We start from the raw sequence: 21,262 nt of genomic DNA on the forward strand, positions 1-21,262 counted from the left end.
TCTCAGAAGTGCCCATGTGTGTTTTCAGCAACCTCTAGGATCTTTATCTGTGCTTTTTTCCCTTCGCCTACCGACAGTTCCGCAATCCAATACTGTACGGCAGGCTCTCACCTCCTGTTAAGCCCGGCCTTCACCTCATTAATCCTCAGCTGTACGCTTATTGAAAGCCGGCGCTTGGGCTACAAAAGGTCAGGGGCCTCGCTCCGTGTCCAGACGCACACTACATTTGTAGCCTTCTAGTCAGACATCCACGTTATTGTACGGGCTCCATGCCCCAGCTGTCCACTGGCCGCACTGCTGCTCCCGCGGCCGATCTTCCCTAACACGAGTTACAATGTATCTCTGGCCAGGCCCGGCTCCCTTTCAGTTACGCTCTGTTCTCCGCAGCGGTGAATCGGGCAGGCTGCATACCCTCGGATCCCGACGCTCCTGCACCAGGCCGCTTCGGCGACTCCCGGGCCTCGGGGCCGCGTCGCACGGAGCCGCCCCACTGCAGAGGCTGCACACCTCGCGGGCCTAGGGCTGGGTGCCGGGTGCCCTTAATGTTTATAGCACACCCGATCCATGCTCCTCCAATGCCGCGCACCTCCGTTGCAATCGCCAGGCGCCCAGGCCAGCCTCTCCTTTGTTCCTTGATTATGCGGCGGCGGCCATCTTCTTCTTCGTTACGCTCTCACCTCCAGATTTTCACTTAGCTTCTGGCAGCGCTCTCACAGTACGGGTCCGTGCTAAATTGTATCCACACGTGCACCCGAGCTTCGTGTACACGATCCTCTTTGTCACAGCCTAATTGCATCAGTCCTTGCACGGTTTTCAGTCGGATAATGTGCGGATCTGCAGGAGCCCCCATATGGACACGTCTTTTCACATGGCTTCCTGGCCACGCCCCCCTCCGACGTATTCCTTATCTTAGATATCTCCTTCCAGCTCTGCTGGCCTCGGAAATTGTTTTCTCTAGAGGGCTCTGCGCGTCGACGTCCTCCAAGTCGATGTCTCTCGACAGCCACCGTATCTACGCCGACATCATCCTGCCTATAAAGGCTGCGCGCAGCGTCCGTTGCTCAGTTCCGTTTTTCCGCGCTTACTCAGTGCCTCGGAATACCGTTGCTCAGTTTTGTCAGGTTAGTCCTATTTACCTCGAGTTATTCGATACCGTACTCGATGGCTTCTTCGTCGGAACCGACAACTCCTCAATCCGGCTTAAAAAAATGCCGAGATTGTGGGAAAAAGATGTCGCTGACTGACCCTCACAGAGTTTGTCTGTGTTGTTTGGGAGCTGAACACCATTGTTCGGAGTGCGAGGACTGTATGTCCATGACAGCTAAGGCCCTGAAGGAGCGTAGGGGGAAGCTGGAGAAAGGTAAGACTTTTAAAGCTTCTTCCTCGACGAAGTCGAGACATTCGTCTCCTCGTCACCATTCGCGCTCCAGGTCTCAGAGTGGGTCCCATCACTCCTCGAGATCGAAGCACTCGAAGAGGAGACGTCGAAGATCCCCTTCTCTGTCTTCCTCTTCCCCTGTTTCTCCAAAGAGAATCCCTTGCCCCACGAAACATAGTTCCCGGGCTGAATGGGAGGAATTCCGCAAAAATATGATGAGCGTCTTCGAGAAAGCGGCCTCGACCCCCTCGAAGACTGCCGAGAGCGATGCTCTGGTCGAAAGACCCGAAGGTCAAAAACGCTGTGAGTCGCAGTACCCGGCGAAGGAAACCTCTCGAGCGCGTCTCGAACCCTCGAGTAGGACTATGACCTCAAAACCTTCATCGAAGGTTCCGTCGACGCCGTCGACGAAGGTTCCGTCGACGCCGAGGTCGGTGTCTTCGACGCCGTTGTCGAAGGGACCTTCGACATACGGGTCTGTCGACTCGACGCCAGCTTCGACACCGGCGTCGACGCCAAGAAAAGTCACGGTTACGACACACCCAGTGACTATCCCCAGGTCCTCGATGTCGATGGCGTCGAGATTGTTGAGCAGAATCCCAATTCTGTCAAAGTCATCGAGGCCTCCGCCTTTGTTTTCGACGCCACGCTCAAAGCCTTCGACGTCGGTGTCCTCGACGTTTTGGAGGCCGATTATGACAAGCTCGGCACCCTCTGCCTTGGAAATGGGGTTTACACCCTTTGAGTTCAGAACAATTGAGAACTATGTCCTCAATTATGGAAGAGGGTGAATTGTCTGAACAGGAAGACACTTTTGAGTTGCAGGGACCTGTAACCCCAATTAGAGAGGAATTTTCCTCTGAAGAACGCAGATTAAAGGATCTTCATGATTCCTTACATGAGGCAAGTGGGTTAAACACTTCCCCAGAGGTAGAGTTTGCTAGGCCAGACCCGGGGGAGCATGCTGAAACCCCTTATAGAGCCTTAATGGCCAGGATCACAGAGTTTATGGGGTGGTCTGCACCTTCACAATCTTTCCAACAAGATGACCTCACGGATATTCTTGACAAAGGCCCACAGGAGGATCCTGTGGTGCCTTTTCATAAAGCTCTTCAGAGGAAGATTATGACGAACTGGGAAACCCCAGATGTCGTCCCTGCAGTAAATAAAAAACTGTCTACAAAATACAGGGTATCTTCTACAGACCCGGAGTTTTTGTCAAAACACCCATCCCCAGAAAGTCTGGTGGTACAGGCAGCATCTTCTACTGATGCCAAGACGGCTTATCCTACCGTCCCGCAGGACAGGGACGATAAAAAATATGATGCTATGGCAAAGAAAGTTTTTTCGGCATGTAGCATGGCGTTAAAATCTGTTAATGCTACTTGCACCCTTGCTAGATTCAGCCATACACTTTGGGAGTGTGCTTCTACAGCGGCTGACTGCATCCCGGAGGGAGAAGAAAGGGAGGCGTTCCTGAATATCATACAGGACGGTAAAGACGCTATGTGCGAATCCCTCCAGACGGGCATTGATTCAGCTGACAGTATCAGCAGAGCAATGGCGGCAAGTACAACAACCAGGAGATTCGCTTGGTTGAGAAAGTCTGGTTTTGGCCCAGATGTGCAAGCCAGACTCTTGAACATGCCATTCGATGGCTCTTCTTTGTTTGGGAAAAAGGCGGATGACAGTTTAGAGAAACTGCAAACTTCAAAAGCAGCAGCAAAATCCCTAGGCGCTGCAATCCGTCAGACACCTTTTCGTCCCACAGGAACCTCTGCGAGGGGCAAGTCCTTTCGCTTCTACTCCGCATTCGGAAGAGGTAGAGGACGACAGGCTCAAAGGGGACAAAGAAGAACTACCCGAGGTGGACGGGGTAGATATTCAAAAGCCGCAGCAACAGCAGGTGCCTCTTTACCATCGGCATCTGCATCAGCCGCCCCAAAACCACTCTGAGGACTTCCCTCACAGGACACCTGTAGGAGGCAGGTTGACTCAACATCTGGCAGAATGGCAGGCTATCACGTCAGATGCTTGGGCATTGGAAACAGTTGCCCAAGGTTACTGCCTGCCTTTCCTACGCATACCTCAGAGTCATCCACCGGGGATCAGCTCTCAAAAAGCTCCAGATCCGCTCCTCTTGCAGGAAATTTTGGACCTGCTAGAGAAAGGTGCCATAGAACCGGTACCTGTAGCGGAGAGGAACAAGGGCTGGTACTCCCCTTACTTTCTCATTCCAAAGAAAGACGGAGGACTGAGACCCATCTTGGACTTGCGGGAATTGAACAAATTCCTCAGGAAAGACAAATTCAAGATGGTCACTCTTTCTCATTTCCTCCAGGCCCTTCAGTTCCAGGACTGGTTGGTATCTCTGGACCTTCAGGACGCTTATTTCCATGTGCCGATCCATCTCAAACACAGGAAATACCTCAGGTTCGCAATTGGCAACTCTCATTATCAATTTCGAGTGCTGCCATTTGGGCTGACCTCCGCCCCGAGGGTCTTCACCAAGCTGATGTCGGTAGTGGCTGCAAGTCTAAGGAGGGAAGGGATTCACGTCTACCCCTACCTGGACGATTGGTTGATCAGGGCTGTATCTTCGCAACAAGCTCAGATCCAGCTAAATCACGTGTGCCACTCCCTTCACAAACTGGGCTTCTCCCTCAATTTAAAGAAGTCACAAATGATACCATCGCAGAGACTCCAGTTCATAGGAGCGATCCTGGACACTTCCCTGGGAAAAGCCTCGCCACCAGAGGTGAGAGCTCAAGATATTCTACAGATGGTTACCAAGTTCCAAAATGCCCAAAGTCTCCCAGCCTTCGACTTTTTGAGGTTGCTAGGCCTCATGGCATCCTGCATTTTCCTAGTGCCAGAGGCTCGCCTGAGAATGAGATCCCTCCAGTGGGCACTGAGGACTCAGTGGTCACAATTCTCAGGAAGAATGACAGATCTTCTTCAGGTTCCCGACAGGGTGGCTCGAGACCTTCAGTGGTGGGCCTGTCAGGAGAACATTCTGAAAGGAGAACAGTTTTGGCAACCCTGGCCGGAGATGACGGTAGTCACGGATGCCTCACTCACGGGGTGGGGAGCCAGCGACTTGACCATCAGCGGTCGTTGGTCTCCATCGGAGTCCAGACTACATATCAACCTGTTAGAGCTGAGAGCCATCAGACTTGCGCTGAAGGCGTTCCTGCCAGCTGTACAAGGGAAAAATGTCCTGATAATGACGGACAACACGGTGGCCATGCATTACCTCAACAAAAGAGGAGGCGTAGGATCACTACCCCTGTGCAGAGAGGCGATGCAGCTCTGGTTTTGGGCAATCCAAGAAGGAATCTCTCTATCGGCAGTTCACCTAGCCGGAGAGAAGAACTTGACAGCGGACGCGCTGAGCAGGCAGAGTACAGTCTCCCACGAGTGGGAACTAGCTCAGGAAGTCCTTCAAGAGATCTTCGCCCTTTGGGGAACCCCTCAGGTGGATCTGTTCGCCACCAGCGTCAACAGGAAGCGCGATCTGTTCTGCTCAAGGGAATTTCCCCCGAGAGGAGCTCTGGGAGACGCGTTCATAGTGGACTGGGAGTTTCCGCTTCTGTACGCGTTCCCACCGGTCCCTGTCATTCCTCAAATGATCAGGAGGTTGAGAAGATTCCGGAGAACCATGATCCTAATTGCCCCGGATTTGGCCAGGAGAACGTGGTACCCGGACCTTCTAGACTTGTCCATCTGTCCTCCAATTCAACTTCCACTCAGAGAGAACCTACTCTCACAGAAGGGAGGTCAGGTTCTCCATCCAGACATCAAAACCCTCAACCTTCACGCTTGGCTTCTGAAAGGTTGAGGTACAAGGATTGGGACCTCCCTGATGATGTTATGGAGGTGTTGCTTTCGGCAAGGAGGCCAGCAACAAAGTCTTTATACCTCTGCCATTGGAACAGATTTTGCAGCTGGTGTAGAGAACAGAATATTGACCCCTTTTCATGTGGTACACCAATGGTTTTGTCCTTCCTACTATATTTGGCGAATTCAGGCCTTCAAGTTGGCACCATTAAGGGCTATCTCGCAGCGCTATCCATCTTTAAGCGCACTGCGGAAGAACCATCCTATTTCAAGTTACCCTTGGTAATACAGTTTCTAAAGGGGTTAACCAATGTTTATCCCCCAAGACCATTCCAAGTTCCCCTGTGGGATTTAAACTTAACTTTCCTGATGGGCTCACCTTTCGAACCACTCCATTCTTCTTCGTTAAGATTCCTTACCCTTAAAACTGTTTTATTAATAGCACTTACATCTGCTAGAAGGGTGAGCGAATTACAAGCTCTTTCTTGTAAACCCCCTCATACCATCTTTCACAAAGACAAAGTTGTCCTGCAAGTGAAGCCTAATTTCCTCCCAAAGGTGGTTTCTGAATTCCATATCACTCAGAAGATTACCCTACCATCTTTCTATCCTCCTCCTCATCCGGGGAAAGAGGAAGAGAGGTTACACAGGCTAGACCCTAGAAGGGCTTTAAGTTTTTACATCAGTAGACTAGCCAGGATAAGACAGGCAGACCAACTGTTTGTAGGTTACACAGGTCACAAGCTGGGGTTACCAATAACTAAGCAGACCATTTCCAGATGGATCATTCTAGCCATTCTGGAATGTTATAAACTGGCAGGGAAAGAGCCCCCTCAAAACCTTAGGGCTCATTCGACCAGAGGTATTGCAGCTTCATCAGCCCTCAAGAGGTGTGCCGGTTAAAGACATCTGTGCGGCCGCTACATGGTCGTCTATCCATACCTTTACACGATTTTACAACTTGGATTCCTCCTCCAGTCAAGAGACTAGGTTTGGAAGGGCTGTACTGCACTCTATTCATCAATAGAAGACAGCGCGAAGTCAGTACTCCCTCCTCTAATGATAGAATACTGCTATTGGAGCCTATCTAAGATAAGGAATACGTCGGAGGACACAATCCCTTCGAAGAACAAGTTACTTCTTACCTTGTAACGTTCTTTTGATGGGATGTTCCTCCGACGTATTCCTTATCGACCCTCCCATCCATCCCCGCAGTTCTACTTCCCTTGTTGTTGCAGCTTACGCTCCTTCAGGGTCATTAGTTTAGTCCAGAAAGAATTATTGTGGGCTACAAAACGGAACTGAGCAACGGACGCTGCGCGCGGCCTTTATAGGCAGGATGACGTCGGCGTCGATACGGCGGCTGTCGAGGGACATCGACTCGGAGGACGTCGACGCGCAGCGCCCTCTAGAGAGAACATTTTCCGAGGCCAGCAGAGCTGGAAGGAGATATCTAAGATAAGGAATACGTCGGAGGAACATCCCGTCGAAAGAACGTTACAAGGTAAGAAGTAACTTGTTCTTTTCTCTGGGACATCCCTGCTCAAGTCTCCAAAGGTCATTATTTTGTGACCTCCCCAAGCAACTTCACCCAATTCACTTGCTCTTTGAAATCAATTCTTTCACAGGGAATCTCAAAAAGGTTACAATTAATGTCTTGGTCTCTGTCCAAGTGCTGATTTTGGCCCCAAGGATCTGCGAGCTCTCCCATTTCCAAGGGCAATTTAGGGTCCAGATCACGTAATTTAATTAAGCTTTTCTCCAAAAAGTCCAGAGGGCAGCCTCTTTCAATATTTTCTGGAAACCCTGCAATGTGAATATTATTCCTCAAAGTTTTCCTGTTCAGAGACTTTAATAGATACCTTCTTTTTTTGAATTAGCAATTCTCTCATCTGTTCAGCCATCTTCTGTGTATCATCCACTGAGTTTAAATGACTCCACTGGGTTAACCTTGGTAGACGGTTCAACATATTTCTCCTCTGAGGCAAACAGTTGTGCTTTGATCTCTGCAATATCAGATGCCACCTTGGTCAGAAATGCAAGTAGTTTGTCCTTCCTTTCATTCTTTGCACTATCATCTCAACCTGTCATCCCTGTAGCTGCTGGTTCTAGAATCCTGAATATCAACTTCTAACTAGCTCTTAAAAATGGCATGCGCTGTCATCCCTGTAGCTGCTGGTTCTAGAATCCTGAATATCAACTTCTAACTAGCTGTTAAAAATGGCATGCGCTGTCATCCCTGTAGCTGCTGGTTCTAGAATCCCGAATATCAACTTCTAACTAGCTGTTAAAAATGGCATGCACATGCCTCTTTTGTGCTGTTTGAACATTCCAACTGTCTTCTGTGTGTCATCCTACTGCCCACAGTCTAGCATGCAGCCACTTCATCGTTTGGTGTTATTCCTCGGCCCTGATTTAAGGTCCCTCCATGTCTGCTTTCATGTGTTTTTATGTGGGTTATTCTGAAATTGCCAGCTGTTTCCACCAGCTGTGCAATATGACTCTCTCGTGTTAACATGTTCTGTTCTCGTGGACCGGTTTGTTTCAAGCAAGTTGATCAATAAAGTATCTCACTAGGTGACACAGAGCTTTGGCTCACTTGCTGTGACTTCCTCAAAGGGCCCTATCATGCAGCAGACCGTCCACTTGAGCGGCCCCATGCAAACCTGGACTATGACAGAGTGTAGTCACTCGCAGATTCTCCTGTATTGGATCTTTCATGGATTCACATGCTTTGAATATTCCTGTCTGGTGGGTAATCCGCATTTACCTTATTACATTTTCTTTATGAAATGTGTCCTCCACTTTAGTAGCCCAGATGTGTCCTTTTGGGTGCCTTCAGCCCCAACCAATGGGATGTTGAGTATCGGCCACCAACCAGGAAGCCCTCTTCAGATTCTAACCCCCGGAGAAGTTGGTTGTATATTAGTTGTTTTGATCCTCTGGGAGGAAGGTGGGTGCCTGTGAATCCATGAAAGATACCAATGCTGGAGAACAGGCATTGCAGGTAATCAACATAATCCTACTCACACAGTTGGTCAAGCATTTTGAATGTTGCATTTCTGCATGATTGAGTTTGTACGGCACATGACATGCACTTTCTGCTGCTGCATGACATCTGAAATGAGAATAGATCTTGAGCACCTCAGCAGGCATATCACAGGTAGGGGAGCAATCTCTGACAAAACATGTCCCTGCAATGTGTAGAACATGTGCAAAGCATAGCACATGCATTGTGCTCCTGTGCTCTACTGCAGCAATGACATTGGATCCATTGTCTGCAGCCAGAAAGACTGATGCGTGTTCCCTGGATTTGGCCACTACTCTACCACTTGTTCCACTTTATCCCAGATGTCTGCTCTTTTGTGGCTCTTATCATAACCTTGCATAAACAAGAGTCACTTGTTAGAAAGCATGCAGCTGCGTGGATGACTTTCCTTTCTCCCCACTAGGGGGGGAAGGTGACCAATGGCTCTGTTACAGCCACGTCCCTGGAGAAGCAGACTTTCCCTGCTTCATACAGTTTAGGTGCAACCATGCATTAAACCTAAATCCAGCTGGGAATTTGCTAGCAAGCATTATCAGTTGCCACCATTTCTCTGAAAACTTTTTCAACAAAGGCATATGGCAAAAGGTGTAATGCCAGCATTGTCGCCAATTTAGCATTGAGCAGCTATACTTGTGGAACTCCGAACCTGGATGGCCATGGGGATTATCAAGGCCATGCGTTGTCCATGAGTGGTTAAAAAGCCAAACACCCACAGCCTCTGCCTGTCCTCAAATCCCATCTGCCTTCTATCTGTCTTCCTATGGCAATAGGTTTGGCTTGTAGGTGGTGCGAGAGTACAACCTAATAATCAAAACTAATAAACTGGTATTTTGTTTCTAGACTCTGGTAGCTGTTGGTTTACTTCCCTGGCTGCAGGTACGTACAAATAGAAGGCTTATGTTGCAGCAAGCTTGTCACGAATGGCTGCTGAGTGCCCAAACACTGCCAACAGCAGTGGACCTGTGTAGGGAGGCAACAGATGTACGTAGGCATTTTATAATGCTCCGCTGCCACGCTCCAGCCAGCTTGTGCTAAGGATCAGCTGCCTCCAGTATTTTGGGGCCATCCCCATCAGTTGCCCTCGAATCTCTTCTCTAGGACCCCACTCCAGGACAGCAAGCCTGCACAAGTGGATCATGCAGCGTGGTCAAAGGCCCAAGTTGACAAGACTCCACAGCAGTCTTCCTTTCCAACCAGAAAGTCTCTTCACACTGTAAGGCAGCTGCCTAATAAGCGGGGAGATGACAGCATGGAGTGGAGACTAGTAGCCACCAGAAAGTGAGCACTCTGCACACCCTGCAGTGATCTGCAGCACAGCCAAGCCCAGGCTCATAGGGTGCAGACTGTCCTAAAGAGGACACCACTTCAATGGTACTGGCACAGCTTGCCAGTCTTGCTGTTTGAGAGCCACCAGGCCTTAGTATCTACAAAAATCTTCAGGGCACACAGCATTCTGCTAAAAACCTTCAGGGATCCAAGGATTCATTAACTGATTTGTTGGTCAATCCTGGAGCACAGTGATTAAGTGCCCCTATTATCCTCCACCCCTTCATGGTGTGTTTTGAATTGCTCTGGTATGAGAAAGCTAATCACCATTTTGCAGAAGAAGCAGGTGAGCCAAGGCAGTCATTAAAAGTAACCTTTATATTGCTGATATGTTGTACCATAACCTAGAATTGTGTTCCAGTGGACCAGATGCACACATTTGTTTTGTCTGAGTTATCCTCATGTCTTTCTCTTGAGGCAGTCATACTGCCTACTGCTCTATAATTAACTGATTATCATTTGTGATGAGCTGGCAGTGGAGATAAATCCCTGTCATCTAAGTTAGCCATTGTGAATGTTGTGATGAGTCTGTCATCACTACTTTCCCTGGGGTGGCCTCTCCTCATGTGGCCAGGGCAGGGCAGCTGCTGCCTGATCGTGACCCTGGGGGTGGCTATATGAGGGAGGATCACATAAGGGAAGGTAACCCTCAGGGAGGGAAACAGATATCGGATGAGACATGGTATCCCCCTTTTCCTTTTAGGGATGTCCCCTCCATTCCTCATGCCTCGATGGCCTCTTGTGATAACCCCCTTCAACAACCAGCAAGACTTGCGGATAGCATCTTTCAAAATGCTGTAATCAATAGAATGGCAAACTGATTTTCAAACCCATGTATATGAAACCTAAGAAAATACTTGGACGAAGAAGAGGAATAGAGTAATAAGGATCACTAGATCATAGAAGCCAATGACACGCTCTAGTTGTTGGAAAGAAGCCAGCAATGCCGGCACATTTAAAACCCTGACACTTGAGGGAAGGGAGAGAGAAGCTGACAAGAGCAGGCGGCTCCTGTTAGCTGGAGAGAAGACCTTGGAAGGGCTGTACTGTAGGGAAGTCCAGATGGAGAATGGGAAGCCCGAGAAGTGCTGCTCAAATGAAGAGGACTGCAGGATCCATTGTTCCCGGTATGCCGGAGAACCGACGGTTGGGCAACGTGAGGCCAGATACAGCGCAAGGCTGTCGGGACATCAACATGACAAGTAGCAAAGCATGAGCGAAGCGCTCCACCAGTCCAGCATGCAGCAGTAGCCGAGCAGCACGAAGGGTGCTGCAGCGACCCAAGCAAACCAGTGAGCACAATGGGAGAGGGTGGTACGCCAGGGAACTTAAAGGCAGATACTGCACAGCCTGGGAAGCCATAAAGGAGTTGATTGAGAGGGTGAGAAACCTTTCATGAGTGGAAAGTAAACCCCTGAACTAAAAGAGGGTTGCAGAACCAACACACTGGCTGAGTGAGTCTGGGACCCGCACCTAAAGTGAACTGCATTCTAAAGTGAATTGCACAAGAAAGTCCTGGCAGCGAGCATACCAGGCAAAGTCAAGTATGGGAAGAGAACTGCATATCGAGTTTCGATTTCTGTTGAATGTAGAAAGAAACCTGGGAGAAGAGTATACCAGGTGTGTTTGCGAGTCTGGGACCCGCACTAAAGTTGTGGTGTTTATGAAAGGAGATTACCAAGGAGGATCCATGCCTTTTATGATTTGAGTAATACTGAATGTCCTAAAAAGCCTGGGAAAGGGAGTAATTTCTCCTGGAGTGAATTGACACCAAGTTATCCTTATGGGCTACTTAGAAACTTTGTTTTGCTGTTAAGAAATCTGGGAAAGGGAGTCATTCCCTGGAACTGTGACCATGATCCACTTTGGTTGGAATTGTAGCTTTTTGTTGAACTTGAACAGTTTGTGATCAAAGACCTATCCTTCACTCCTTAGTTTCTAGAATGCGAGGGCTAGGATAGGATTTTGGATGCAGGACATTTTTGCTTTAGACATCGACACAGGACAGACCCTTAGTTTTGGATGAGGTAGTCAAATACCTTTTTCCCAACCCTTTTATTATTTAAATCAAAGTTTATAGCAACCACTATGAGTCCTCTGTGTCTGTCATATTCATGGTTCCTCACAATGCCCTATTTGAAAGTAGGGTTTATATTTTCTGTATTTCCTTTTTATTCTGCCAGTGTGTTTTCCAGTGCTTTCAAGAACGTTTGGAATCTACATATGTTGGTGTTCAGTTGAGGAATGAGTGGCTGTGGAGGGTAGGTCTGGGCGGTGGTAGAATTTGAAACCCTGCACATGCATGTTTGCTACAGCGTGTGCAGGGATTGCAGCAATAAAAGGCAAATGAGAAACCTGAGCTGTTGCCTTTCCTATAGATAAACTGACCTTTGAGCCTGACTGACCAATGTATTAAAAAAAAGAAAAATGCGTTATGGCACAAATGAATCAGGGTGTGCACTCTGCTGGCTCATTTCTATTGCTGCTGCTGCTGCCAAAAGCCTCTCCTGGTAACAACTGCAAAAATGCAAAGCACAAACAAGCATTAACAATGCCAACAGGATGTGCTTTTGAGAAGGCATGGGGACTGCACTTCATGGGCAAAGACACGGGTGTGGCTGGGGGGAGGGGAGCGAGGGGGCTATAGCCCTTGATCTTTTGGTTGTAGCCCTGGATAGAAGTTCAGGGGCTACAACCAAAAGACTAGCTAGTCCGTACATTAGCGTAGCCCCAGATCTTTTACAAACCTAGCCAACTCCTGGGCACATCCGTAGTGGTATTAACTGGCCGTTGATGCTAGCAGGTACAAAAGGGTGCACATACCCTGTCATCTACTGGTTGTGCCTGTCAAAGGCCTAACACATATACACAAATCAAAACTGTTGGCTTTGTCAATGCTTGTTTTTAACAGGACTTAAGTGAAGGACACATAGTGCTTATAAATCGAGTGGCTGAAGGCAACCTGGCTAACACATTTTTATTACGCCTATAGTGGGTTTACAACTCCAATTAAGTCATTAACTCTCAGAAGACGCTTTGAAAAAACGCTGACCGGCACTTCGAGTGCAAAGTTAGATGGCATGGCTTGATTAAAGTGAGTTCAAAGAGTTCCCATGAGGCAGTGTTTTAGACGGGGTGGGGCAGGAAGTGGGTAGCAATAGCCATAGGGATTAGTATGGCCATGGCATCCAATGGATGGTCAAATAACTAAACACCTACAAACTTTGTGTCCCTCCTCTATGCTATTTCTCCCTATCTATACTATAATGCAATAGTTTAGCTTTCTACGTGCTTCAGGCCACACCTAATTGCCTATACTAGAAATACAGCCAGGCAAGAAAATGGGTCTTCTTGGTTTCCATTGAAAAATAAACATTTGATGTGTGTTTTGTGTCTTGTTTTCAACCTATATCCTGAAATCCTATTCTCCAGCATGGGGTCTGGCATGGATTCACATGCTCATGAATATTCCCCGTCGTCAGGCTGGGAATCCTCGGTAAAGAAAAAACCAGTATCAGTTTCGTTTCTGATCTGTCTTTCGTAGTAATAACCAATCACTGGTCTCTGCGTCATACTGACCACAGCCAATGACTGCCCTCTACCTAAGCACCGCCTCTGGCAGCCATCTTCAGATTTTTACCGCACGTTCATGTGTTGGGATCCTCGTGCTATTTCTCTCGAGCGTTAGTGCTATTTTTTTCACGTTTTTTTCGTTCAAAAGAGCCTCAAGCTCCGCCGACTCTCCATCCGATCAACGGGGACCCGTTTCGGATTCGTCTGCGCCCCTCAAGGGTGAAGATTTCGTCGAGCTACGCTTTTGGAGGACTCCAGAAGTTTCTCAGGCCCGGTCATGGCCCAGGAGAAGGGAAGCTCGATGCCCGGAAAGCTGTTCAGGGTCTGCCCTGGATGCCAGCTGCAGAACGTCTTCAAGGAGGACGAACACTCTTTTTGTCTTTACTGCCTACATGAGGACAAGACGCACGTGGAGAAGGACTGTGCGTTTTGCGGCAACATGTCGGAGCGGACCATGAAGGACCGCCATCAACGTCTCGCCAACTGGCTAGAAGGGAAGAGCCCGTCCGGCGAGAAGAAGAGGAAGAAATCCGAGCGGTCTTCTAAGACCTTTGAGGACGCCACGGCGACGGGGGTCCAACATAAGGCCAAGCACCGCGCGTCCGCTGGCACCGGGAGCGCCGAACGGTCGGGCTCTACGGGTGCCAGGCAGGGCGCACCCTCCCCGGCACCATCAACCACGAGCCAACGCTCTGGGTCGGGTAAGAGGAAGGCCGAGCACCCGGCGAAGCTCCTGGAGAGGCCCCGGTCGAGCTCGAAGTCGGAGGGGGAGCGAGGCAGTGTCCCCCCCCCTCAAGGATAAGGCGGTGAGCGCACCTAAGGTGGTGAAGGCCTTAATCCATCCGGCCAAGCCCTCTATCGAAACTGTCGCGGCGGCCCTGGCTCAGCCTGTGGAGGCTACACCAATGGTGGCGACCTCGGGGCTCAGAGTCTCCCTGCCACCTCGGAGGGAGTCCTCTTTTGTGCTCATCGATAGGACCCCCGTGAAATCCCCCGTGGGGAAGAAAAAGGGGGGGCAGGGCGTCGTCGTAGATTCGGCCTCAACCTCGGAGGAGGAGCTGGTCGAGGTCTTAAGCCACAGCCTTGGCGTGGAAGAAGACCGGCCCGTCGGGATGGATCCCGACGCAGGGGACGACGACATCGTCGAGGGTACCGACGGGGCCCCTAATCGCCCGTCGGATTCCCCTCTGCCAGCGCCGCGAGACGACTCGGCGGCCATTTTGTTGGCTATACAGTCCTTATGCTCAGAGATAAGGACGAGACTACCGTTGCCGACGGAACCTCTCCCGTCGGGGGACCCAGAACCGGGACCTTCTGGTGTTCCCCCTACCAAGAAAAGAAGGATCCACCCTCCACCTCCTTTTCAGCCGTTGCGCCCCTTCCAGCCCTCCTCCCCGTCCACCCGAGGGGATGATACGGGGACTGACAGGGCAGCGACGGGTACAGACGACGAGGTATACGATGAGGATGTACCGTCGTCGCCTCCCACCAGGGCTTCTCCGCCCGACGAGATTGGATCGTTCCACTCAATGATCGCCAGGGCATCCGAGCTTTTCCAACTCTGCCCTGAGGAGAAGAAGAAGGAAGGTTTCCTTTATCAGCGGCGCGAGGCCAAGAGGAAGACGGTCCTCGCTGTGCCTCTATTGGACGACATTTGGGATGAGGGCCTCACCCTCCTCAAGAACCCTTCCACGACGCCAGCTAGAAGAGACCGGTACGAGAAAAAGTACCGGGTCCCGGACACGGCCCCCCTGTGCCTCCGGGCGCAGCCTACCCCGGACTCCGTCGTCTCCGCGGCAGCCAGGAAAAAAGCGGGGGGGGTGCGGCCTCCACATCGACTTCCCCACCGGACGGCGAGGGAAAGAAATTGGACGCTAAAGGGACGCAGAGTCATCTCGTCTGCAGCGACGACGATTAAAGCTGCCAACGCCTTGGCTATCGTGGCCCGATACGACAGGGAGCTCTGGTACAAACTGGCTCCCCTGCTGGACTTCTTGCCGGACGACAAGAGGGCAGAGGCCCTGGAGATCCTGCAGGAAGGTGAGGTGGCTTCGGACCACGCCATTACCGTTGCGACGGACATCGCCGACACTGGGTTCCGCCAGTTGGGCAACGGCGTTTGCCTTAGGCGGCGTGGATGGCTCAAGGCTACGGACTTCCGTCAAGACGTTCAGACCAGAGTCCTGGACATGCCCTTCGATGGGAACAACCTGTTTGGGAAAACAGTGGACGATTCCCTTCAGGCCATTAAAGCGGACACCGAGACGGCCCGGGCCCTTGGAGTTCTGCAACAACGACGGACGCCCTTTTGGAGCAGCGGAGGCAAGGGCGCCTCCAAAGGTTCCGGCGGCGGTTTCTCCTCCTACCGTCAAGCGGCCCGCTCGTCGTCTCAGGAGGCCTACAGAGGACGAGGCAAGTCTGGCGGACCCCGCCGTCGTCGCCAAGGGCAAGGCGCTAAAGCCTCGTCGAAGCAGGATTGAACCGGCCGGGGGGGTCGGGCCCCCACCGAAATACCCCAGTGGGAGGCCGGCTGGCGAGCTTCGTCAGCGTGTGGGAGTCCATCTCCACCGACCGTTGGGTGCTGGACGCCTTGGCCCGGGGCCACGCGCTCGAGTTTCAAAGAAAGTGTCCGCGCGTCCCCCCCGTGGCCAGGAAAGAACTTCACGTCCCTCAACTTCTCCTGGAGGTGAAGGCGATGCTCAAGAAGGGCGCCATCAAACTCGTCCCAAAGAGGCTTCGGGGCTCCGGAGTCTACTCGAGATACTTCCTCGTGAAGAAGAAGACGGGGGGATGGCGCCCCATCCTGGACCTGCGACGTCTGAACAAGTTCATCAAGGCGCAAAAGTTCCGGATGGTCACCCTCCAGCACGTCCTGGGTCAGCTGAAGGAAGGAGACTTCCTGTCGTCGTTGGATTTGGAGGATGCCTACTTCCATATTCCCATCTTGAAGGGGCACCGAAAATTCCTCAGGTTTGTGGTCCAAGGGCGTCATTACCAGTTCAAAGCCCTCCCCTTCGGTCTACGGTCGGCACCCAGGGTGTTCACCAAGTGCCTCGCACCGGTGGCGGCTCAGCTGCGCCGCGAAGGGATCCACGTCTACCCCTACCTGGACGACTGGCTCATCCGAGCCAAGACAAGGGAGCTCGCCGTGGTTCACACGGCAAGGACCGTCCAACTTCTCACGGACCTGGGATTCGCCGTGAACTACGCCAAATCCCACCTGGTACCCGCGCAAGACACTCTGTTTCTGGGAGCGAGGCTCAACACAGTGTCCCTTCTGGCCTCCCCGTCGGAGGAGAGGACCAGGACCATCCTGGGCAAGGTGCAGCAGATGTTGGTGGCCGACGCGGCCAAGGTGAGGTCCATCAAGTCCCTCTTCGGAATGATGTCTTCCTGCATCTACTTCATTCCCATGTGCAGGCTCCGGAGGCGCCCGTTGCAGGAGTTCCTGGACGCGCGCTGGATCCAAACGACGGGCAGCTTCGAGGAAAGGATCACACTCGACGAGAGTTTCCGACGAGCGATCCGGTGGTGGGGCACCCGCGCGCATCTGACGGCGGGCATGGACTTCCAGACCCCAGCCCACCAGGAGACAGTGACCACGGATGCCTCCCTGGAAGGGTGGGGAGCGCACACCGGAAATCTGCACGCAAGAGGCCTTTGGCTCCCGTTGGAGAAATCCTTACATGTCAACGTCCTGGAGCTCCGTGCAGTGTTTTGGGCTCTCAGGTCCTTCCTTCCGTCCCTCAAGGGCAAGGTGGTGAGGATCTTCACCGACAACACCACCATGTTTTACATCAGAAAACAGGGCGGAACCAGGTCCCCAGCACTGTCCAAGGAGGCGCAGGACCTGTGGCATTGGGCAGTCGCCCAAGGGATGTTTTTGGTGCCGTTTCATCTGGCAGGGATAAAAAACACCATCGCCGACTCACTCAGCAGGGAGCTGCGCTCGTGCCACGAGTGGGAACTACGGCAGGATCTAGTGGATCGCCTCTTCCGACGGTGGGGCACACCCCAGATCGACCTGTTCGCGACGGCGACGAACTCCAAGTGCCGGAGGTTCGCCAGCAGGTTTCCCCAGGTGAGGAGCATGGGCGATGCTTTCTCGTTCCCCTGGGAGGGCCTGTTCCTCTACGCGTTCCCTCCTTTGCCACTGCTAATCCGGCTCGTCAACCAGCTCAAGAGGTCACGGTGCAGGATTTTCCTCGTCGCACCTGCGTGGCCGAGGCAGATATGGTTCCCGGACCTTCTGGACTTGTCAGCGTCCCCGCCAATCAAGCTGCCGGTGGACGCGGATCTGCTCTCCAGGGAAGGAGGCGCCATCCTCCACCACGACCCGAAATCGCTGAACTTGCAGGCCTGGCTCCTGCAGCGCTAGAGTTTGGAGGATACGACATACCGGCCGACTGCAGAGAGGTTCTTGCAAAGGCCAGGGCGTCCTCGACTCTTAAATGCTACGGACACAAATGGAAGAGGTTCTCTGTCTGGTGCCATGCACAGAAGATTAACCCTCTACGGATTACGGCTCCCCAAGTACTGCCGTACCTGCTGACGCTGGCCAAAGCTGGACTGGCACACGCGTCCATCAAGAATCATCTTGCTGCGATCTCCCGATACACCAGAACCACGGGGCGGACGTCCTTGTGGTCTCATCGTCTGGTGAAAGAGTTCATGAAGGGACTGTTCAGATCGTTCCCGCCGGTGAAGGCTCCGGCCCCGGCGTGGGAGCTCAACGTGGTGCTGACCAAGCTCATGGGACCTCCGTTCGAGCCTCTGCACTCGGCCCCGTTGAAGTTTCTGTCGTGGAAAACAGCGTTTCTTGTGGCCATCACCTCCGCACGACGGGTGGGAGAGATCCAGGCCCTTTCCTGCAAGGCCCCGTACTTGACTTTTCACGACACGAGGGTAGTGCTCAGGACGCACCCCTCCTTCATGCCCAAGGTACCGTCGGACTTCCACCTCAACGAACCCTTGGTGTTGCCTGTATTCTTCCCGTCGCCTTCGTCGCCGGCTGAGAGAACTTTGCACTTGCTGGATGTGGCTAGAGCGCTGAAGTTCTACGTGGACCGCACGAAGTGTTTTCGGAAGACGTCACAACTCTTTGTGAACTTTGGACCTGTCAATCAGGGGAAGGCTCTCTCGAAGGCTTCCATTTCCAGATGGCTCTCCGGCTGTATCATGTACTGTCATCGGTTGGCAAACCGACCGCTGCCTGGCCGTCCGAGAGCCCATTCCACCAGAGCGATCGCAGCTACCACGGCGTTCCTTTCTGGTGTGCCCCTGCTGGACATATGCAGGGCTGCTACGTGGAGGTCGACGCACACCTTCACGAAGTTCTACTGCGTCGATCGGGATTACAGGGAGGAGTCCAGGGTCGGCCAAGCAGTGCTGCGCAACCTGTTCGCTTGAGGTGAGCCTGGTGAGGAGGTAAGATGCTTAATGTTGAGTTTGATGCAATGCTTAATGTTGAGCCTTTGCCACCTCCCGTGGTTGTGCATGTGTGTACTGCTATGTATTCTTTATTCATGAGGATGTGAATCCATGCCAGACCCCATGCTGGAGAAGGAACAAGTTACTTACCTGTAACTGTTGTTCTCCAGCATGGGTCTGGCATGGATTCACATGCGAACCCTCCCGCCTACCCCTCTGCGGCTCTTCACTTGGTCATACTGCCACTTCACGTGCTTCCAAATCTGAAGATGGCTGCCAGAGGCGGTGCTTAGGTAGAGGGCAGTCGTTGGCTGTGGTCAGTATGACGCAGAGACCAGTGATTGGTTATTACTACGAAAGACAGATCAGAAACGAAACTGATACTGGTTTTTTCTTTACCGAGGATTCCCAGCCTGACGACGGGGAATATTCATGAGCATGTGAATCCATGCCAGACCCATGCTGGAGAACAACAGTTACAGGTAAGTAACTTGTTCCTTATGTAATGAGGATTGGCCGTTGCTCCAGTCCCAGTAACCCGATCTTCTAAATATCCTGGCTAGTGTGCTGACGTTGTGTACCTGCTCAATGCATGGACCCGGGGCTCACTAAGTAGAAGCTTGCTGATTGTGCAGGTGTTGAGCACTTGTTATGTTGCTTTTTCTCCCAGAGAAGTCTAGGTCCTAGGCCCTGGGGCTATGGGAATGGGGTTACATTAGGCAGGATACAGGTGCCTTCCCCTGACCATTAATAATCCATGTGACAAAGTCTGGCAACCACAGTTGACCTGGAATGATCCTGTGTTAATAATTGGTAGGAGTTGCGCTTCTAATGTATGGAAACCTCACTGATAAAATGTGTATGTTTGTAGGTCCAAAAATGGTGAAAGAAACTGGATACTATGACATTCTGGGGGTCAAGCCTCAAGCTAATGCAGATGAAATCAAGAAGGCCTACAGGAAGCTGGCACTAAAATACCATCCTGATAAAAATCCAAATGAAGGAGAAAAGGTAAGCATGTGTTTATTTATTTTTTTCTTCCTCCAATGGCTGTGAGTAGTTTGGCTTATTTCTTCACTGTGTCTGTATCCGTTATTGCAATGGGTAGTCTTCAAGGGATAGCCCTTTATTTTGCCCATAATCCTTTGTTTCTTAAGAAGATGTAAGAAAAGCTTGTTAGAACCAATGCTATCTTGATATTCTCTTGGCTATAGGTAAGTGGAGTACCTACACTTTTACCCGATAAGACCAGTACAATACAAGGGAAATTGGGCATAACTGTCACAGATGTCTGTTTACGCCACCTACACTGACCTGGTGAAGATTCAGACCCATCATGAGCAACACCTTTCTAGAGGGGGCCTTGGCTGTGGTGCTGGCTGATATGAAGATGACCTGTATGATTACAATGTTTTCCTTTCATGGGAATTGCTTGCTACAAAAATATTTTTCTAAACAAATGTCTGTATTGCAGCCAAAAAAAGACACTAATCGGGAACTATATTTTTACACCATTAAAAATATTTTTTCTCCCAACTTTCCTAAATAGGGAGTAACATTTTCTTAATTCAAAAGTGACTGTCTATGCCCATTTGCTTGTTTTTCTGAGTGGTTTTTGAAATTGATATCAAGAGTTCTCATAATTCATGCCCTGCTTGCTCCAGCCGTGCTTCCCTCTGAAGTTCCCATGTAGCCTAACTCTCTGAATTGCCACCCCTCTTCTTTTGCTCTTTACTTCCTAATCTTTAAATGGCCTTTCACTGCATACATCTTTATTTAGCCATTAGAATTTAAGGTGAGATTGTTGGTTGGGGAAGAGTGGGTGTGATTAACATTGGGGAACACCTTCAGTTGGTCTTTAAATTTGATGCCATGTCAGCACCCTTTGTGGACTTCTGTCGTATTGATTCACTGTAGCAAAGCACACAAACCTTCATGTACTGCAATCTGCCATTAAATCATGAAAAGCTGTTTGCAGGGATCAGATATTCAAGCCAAGCGTGCTGTTGGAACAAGCATTCATGAAAAGTGTGATCCTTTCTACTCCACTGAGGCTCGAGTTTGGTATTTATATCCAAATTGAAATATAAGGACCACTTCAGCCCAGAGACCTACGAAAGGTTCTCCAGCACTTCCTTCTGTTTGGGAGTCCTGATCCTTGTCTGGCGGCAGCTCAAAATCTTCTTTCTGTTTAGTAAATGCTTCGCTACACTGAAAATACTTTTCCTCTAGAGTATTAGATTAAGGATAGGCTTCACGCTATGAAAATAAATCTATGGACCGCCCATTTTAGTCACCTTACACTGGTATCTCTGCAGGTTAATGATTTGGCATGTTATGCAGAGCACCTGCAGGTTTTCAGTCTACCAAGTCCCGCCACCCAGTTTTCTTCTAAATCCTAGTGCGTTCACATCTGCAATCCTTCTTTTTGTCTATTGTTCCTCCAGACAATGAGATATTGAGTGTGTTTGCTCTGAGACCTTAGGCCATGCTCGGATTCTAACTGGTGAGTTATTCTGTGGGGAGTCCTAGGCTTCTTTCAGAAGATTTTTCTTAAACATTGCACCCCTACAATTTTGCATTGGAGTTGAAATCCCGAGATATAGTTCGAGGGAGACAAAACCGAAGATTATTTTTCCGAAAATAACCCTCGGTCTTTTCTCCAC

At 50.7% G+C, this 21,262-nt stretch overlaps 1 protein-coding gene across 1 annotated transcript in view; it reads left to right on the plus strand.

Annotated features, from left to right (window-relative positions):
* The window catches only part of LOC138580874 (dnaJ homolog subfamily A member 4-like), a 325,024-nt gene that overhangs the window by 113,398 nt on the left and 190,364 nt on the right, over positions 1-21,262 (plus strand). The window contains exon 2 of the mRNA XM_069651762.1: positions 19,468-19,607. Coding sequence (XP_069507863.1) covers positions 19,476-19,607 — 132 coding nt within the window. The 5' untranslated portion in view covers positions 19,468-19,475. The remainder of the gene's footprint in view (positions 1-19,467; positions 19,608-21,262) is intronic.

This window comes from Ambystoma mexicanum, chromosome 3p (assembly GCF_040938575.1).
Source record: "Ambystoma mexicanum isolate Mex_15411 chromosome 3p, UKY_AmexF1_1, whole genome shotgun sequence".
In the NCBI taxonomy this organism is placed as follows: Eukaryota; Metazoa; Chordata; class Amphibia; order Caudata; family Ambystomatidae; genus Ambystoma; species Ambystoma mexicanum.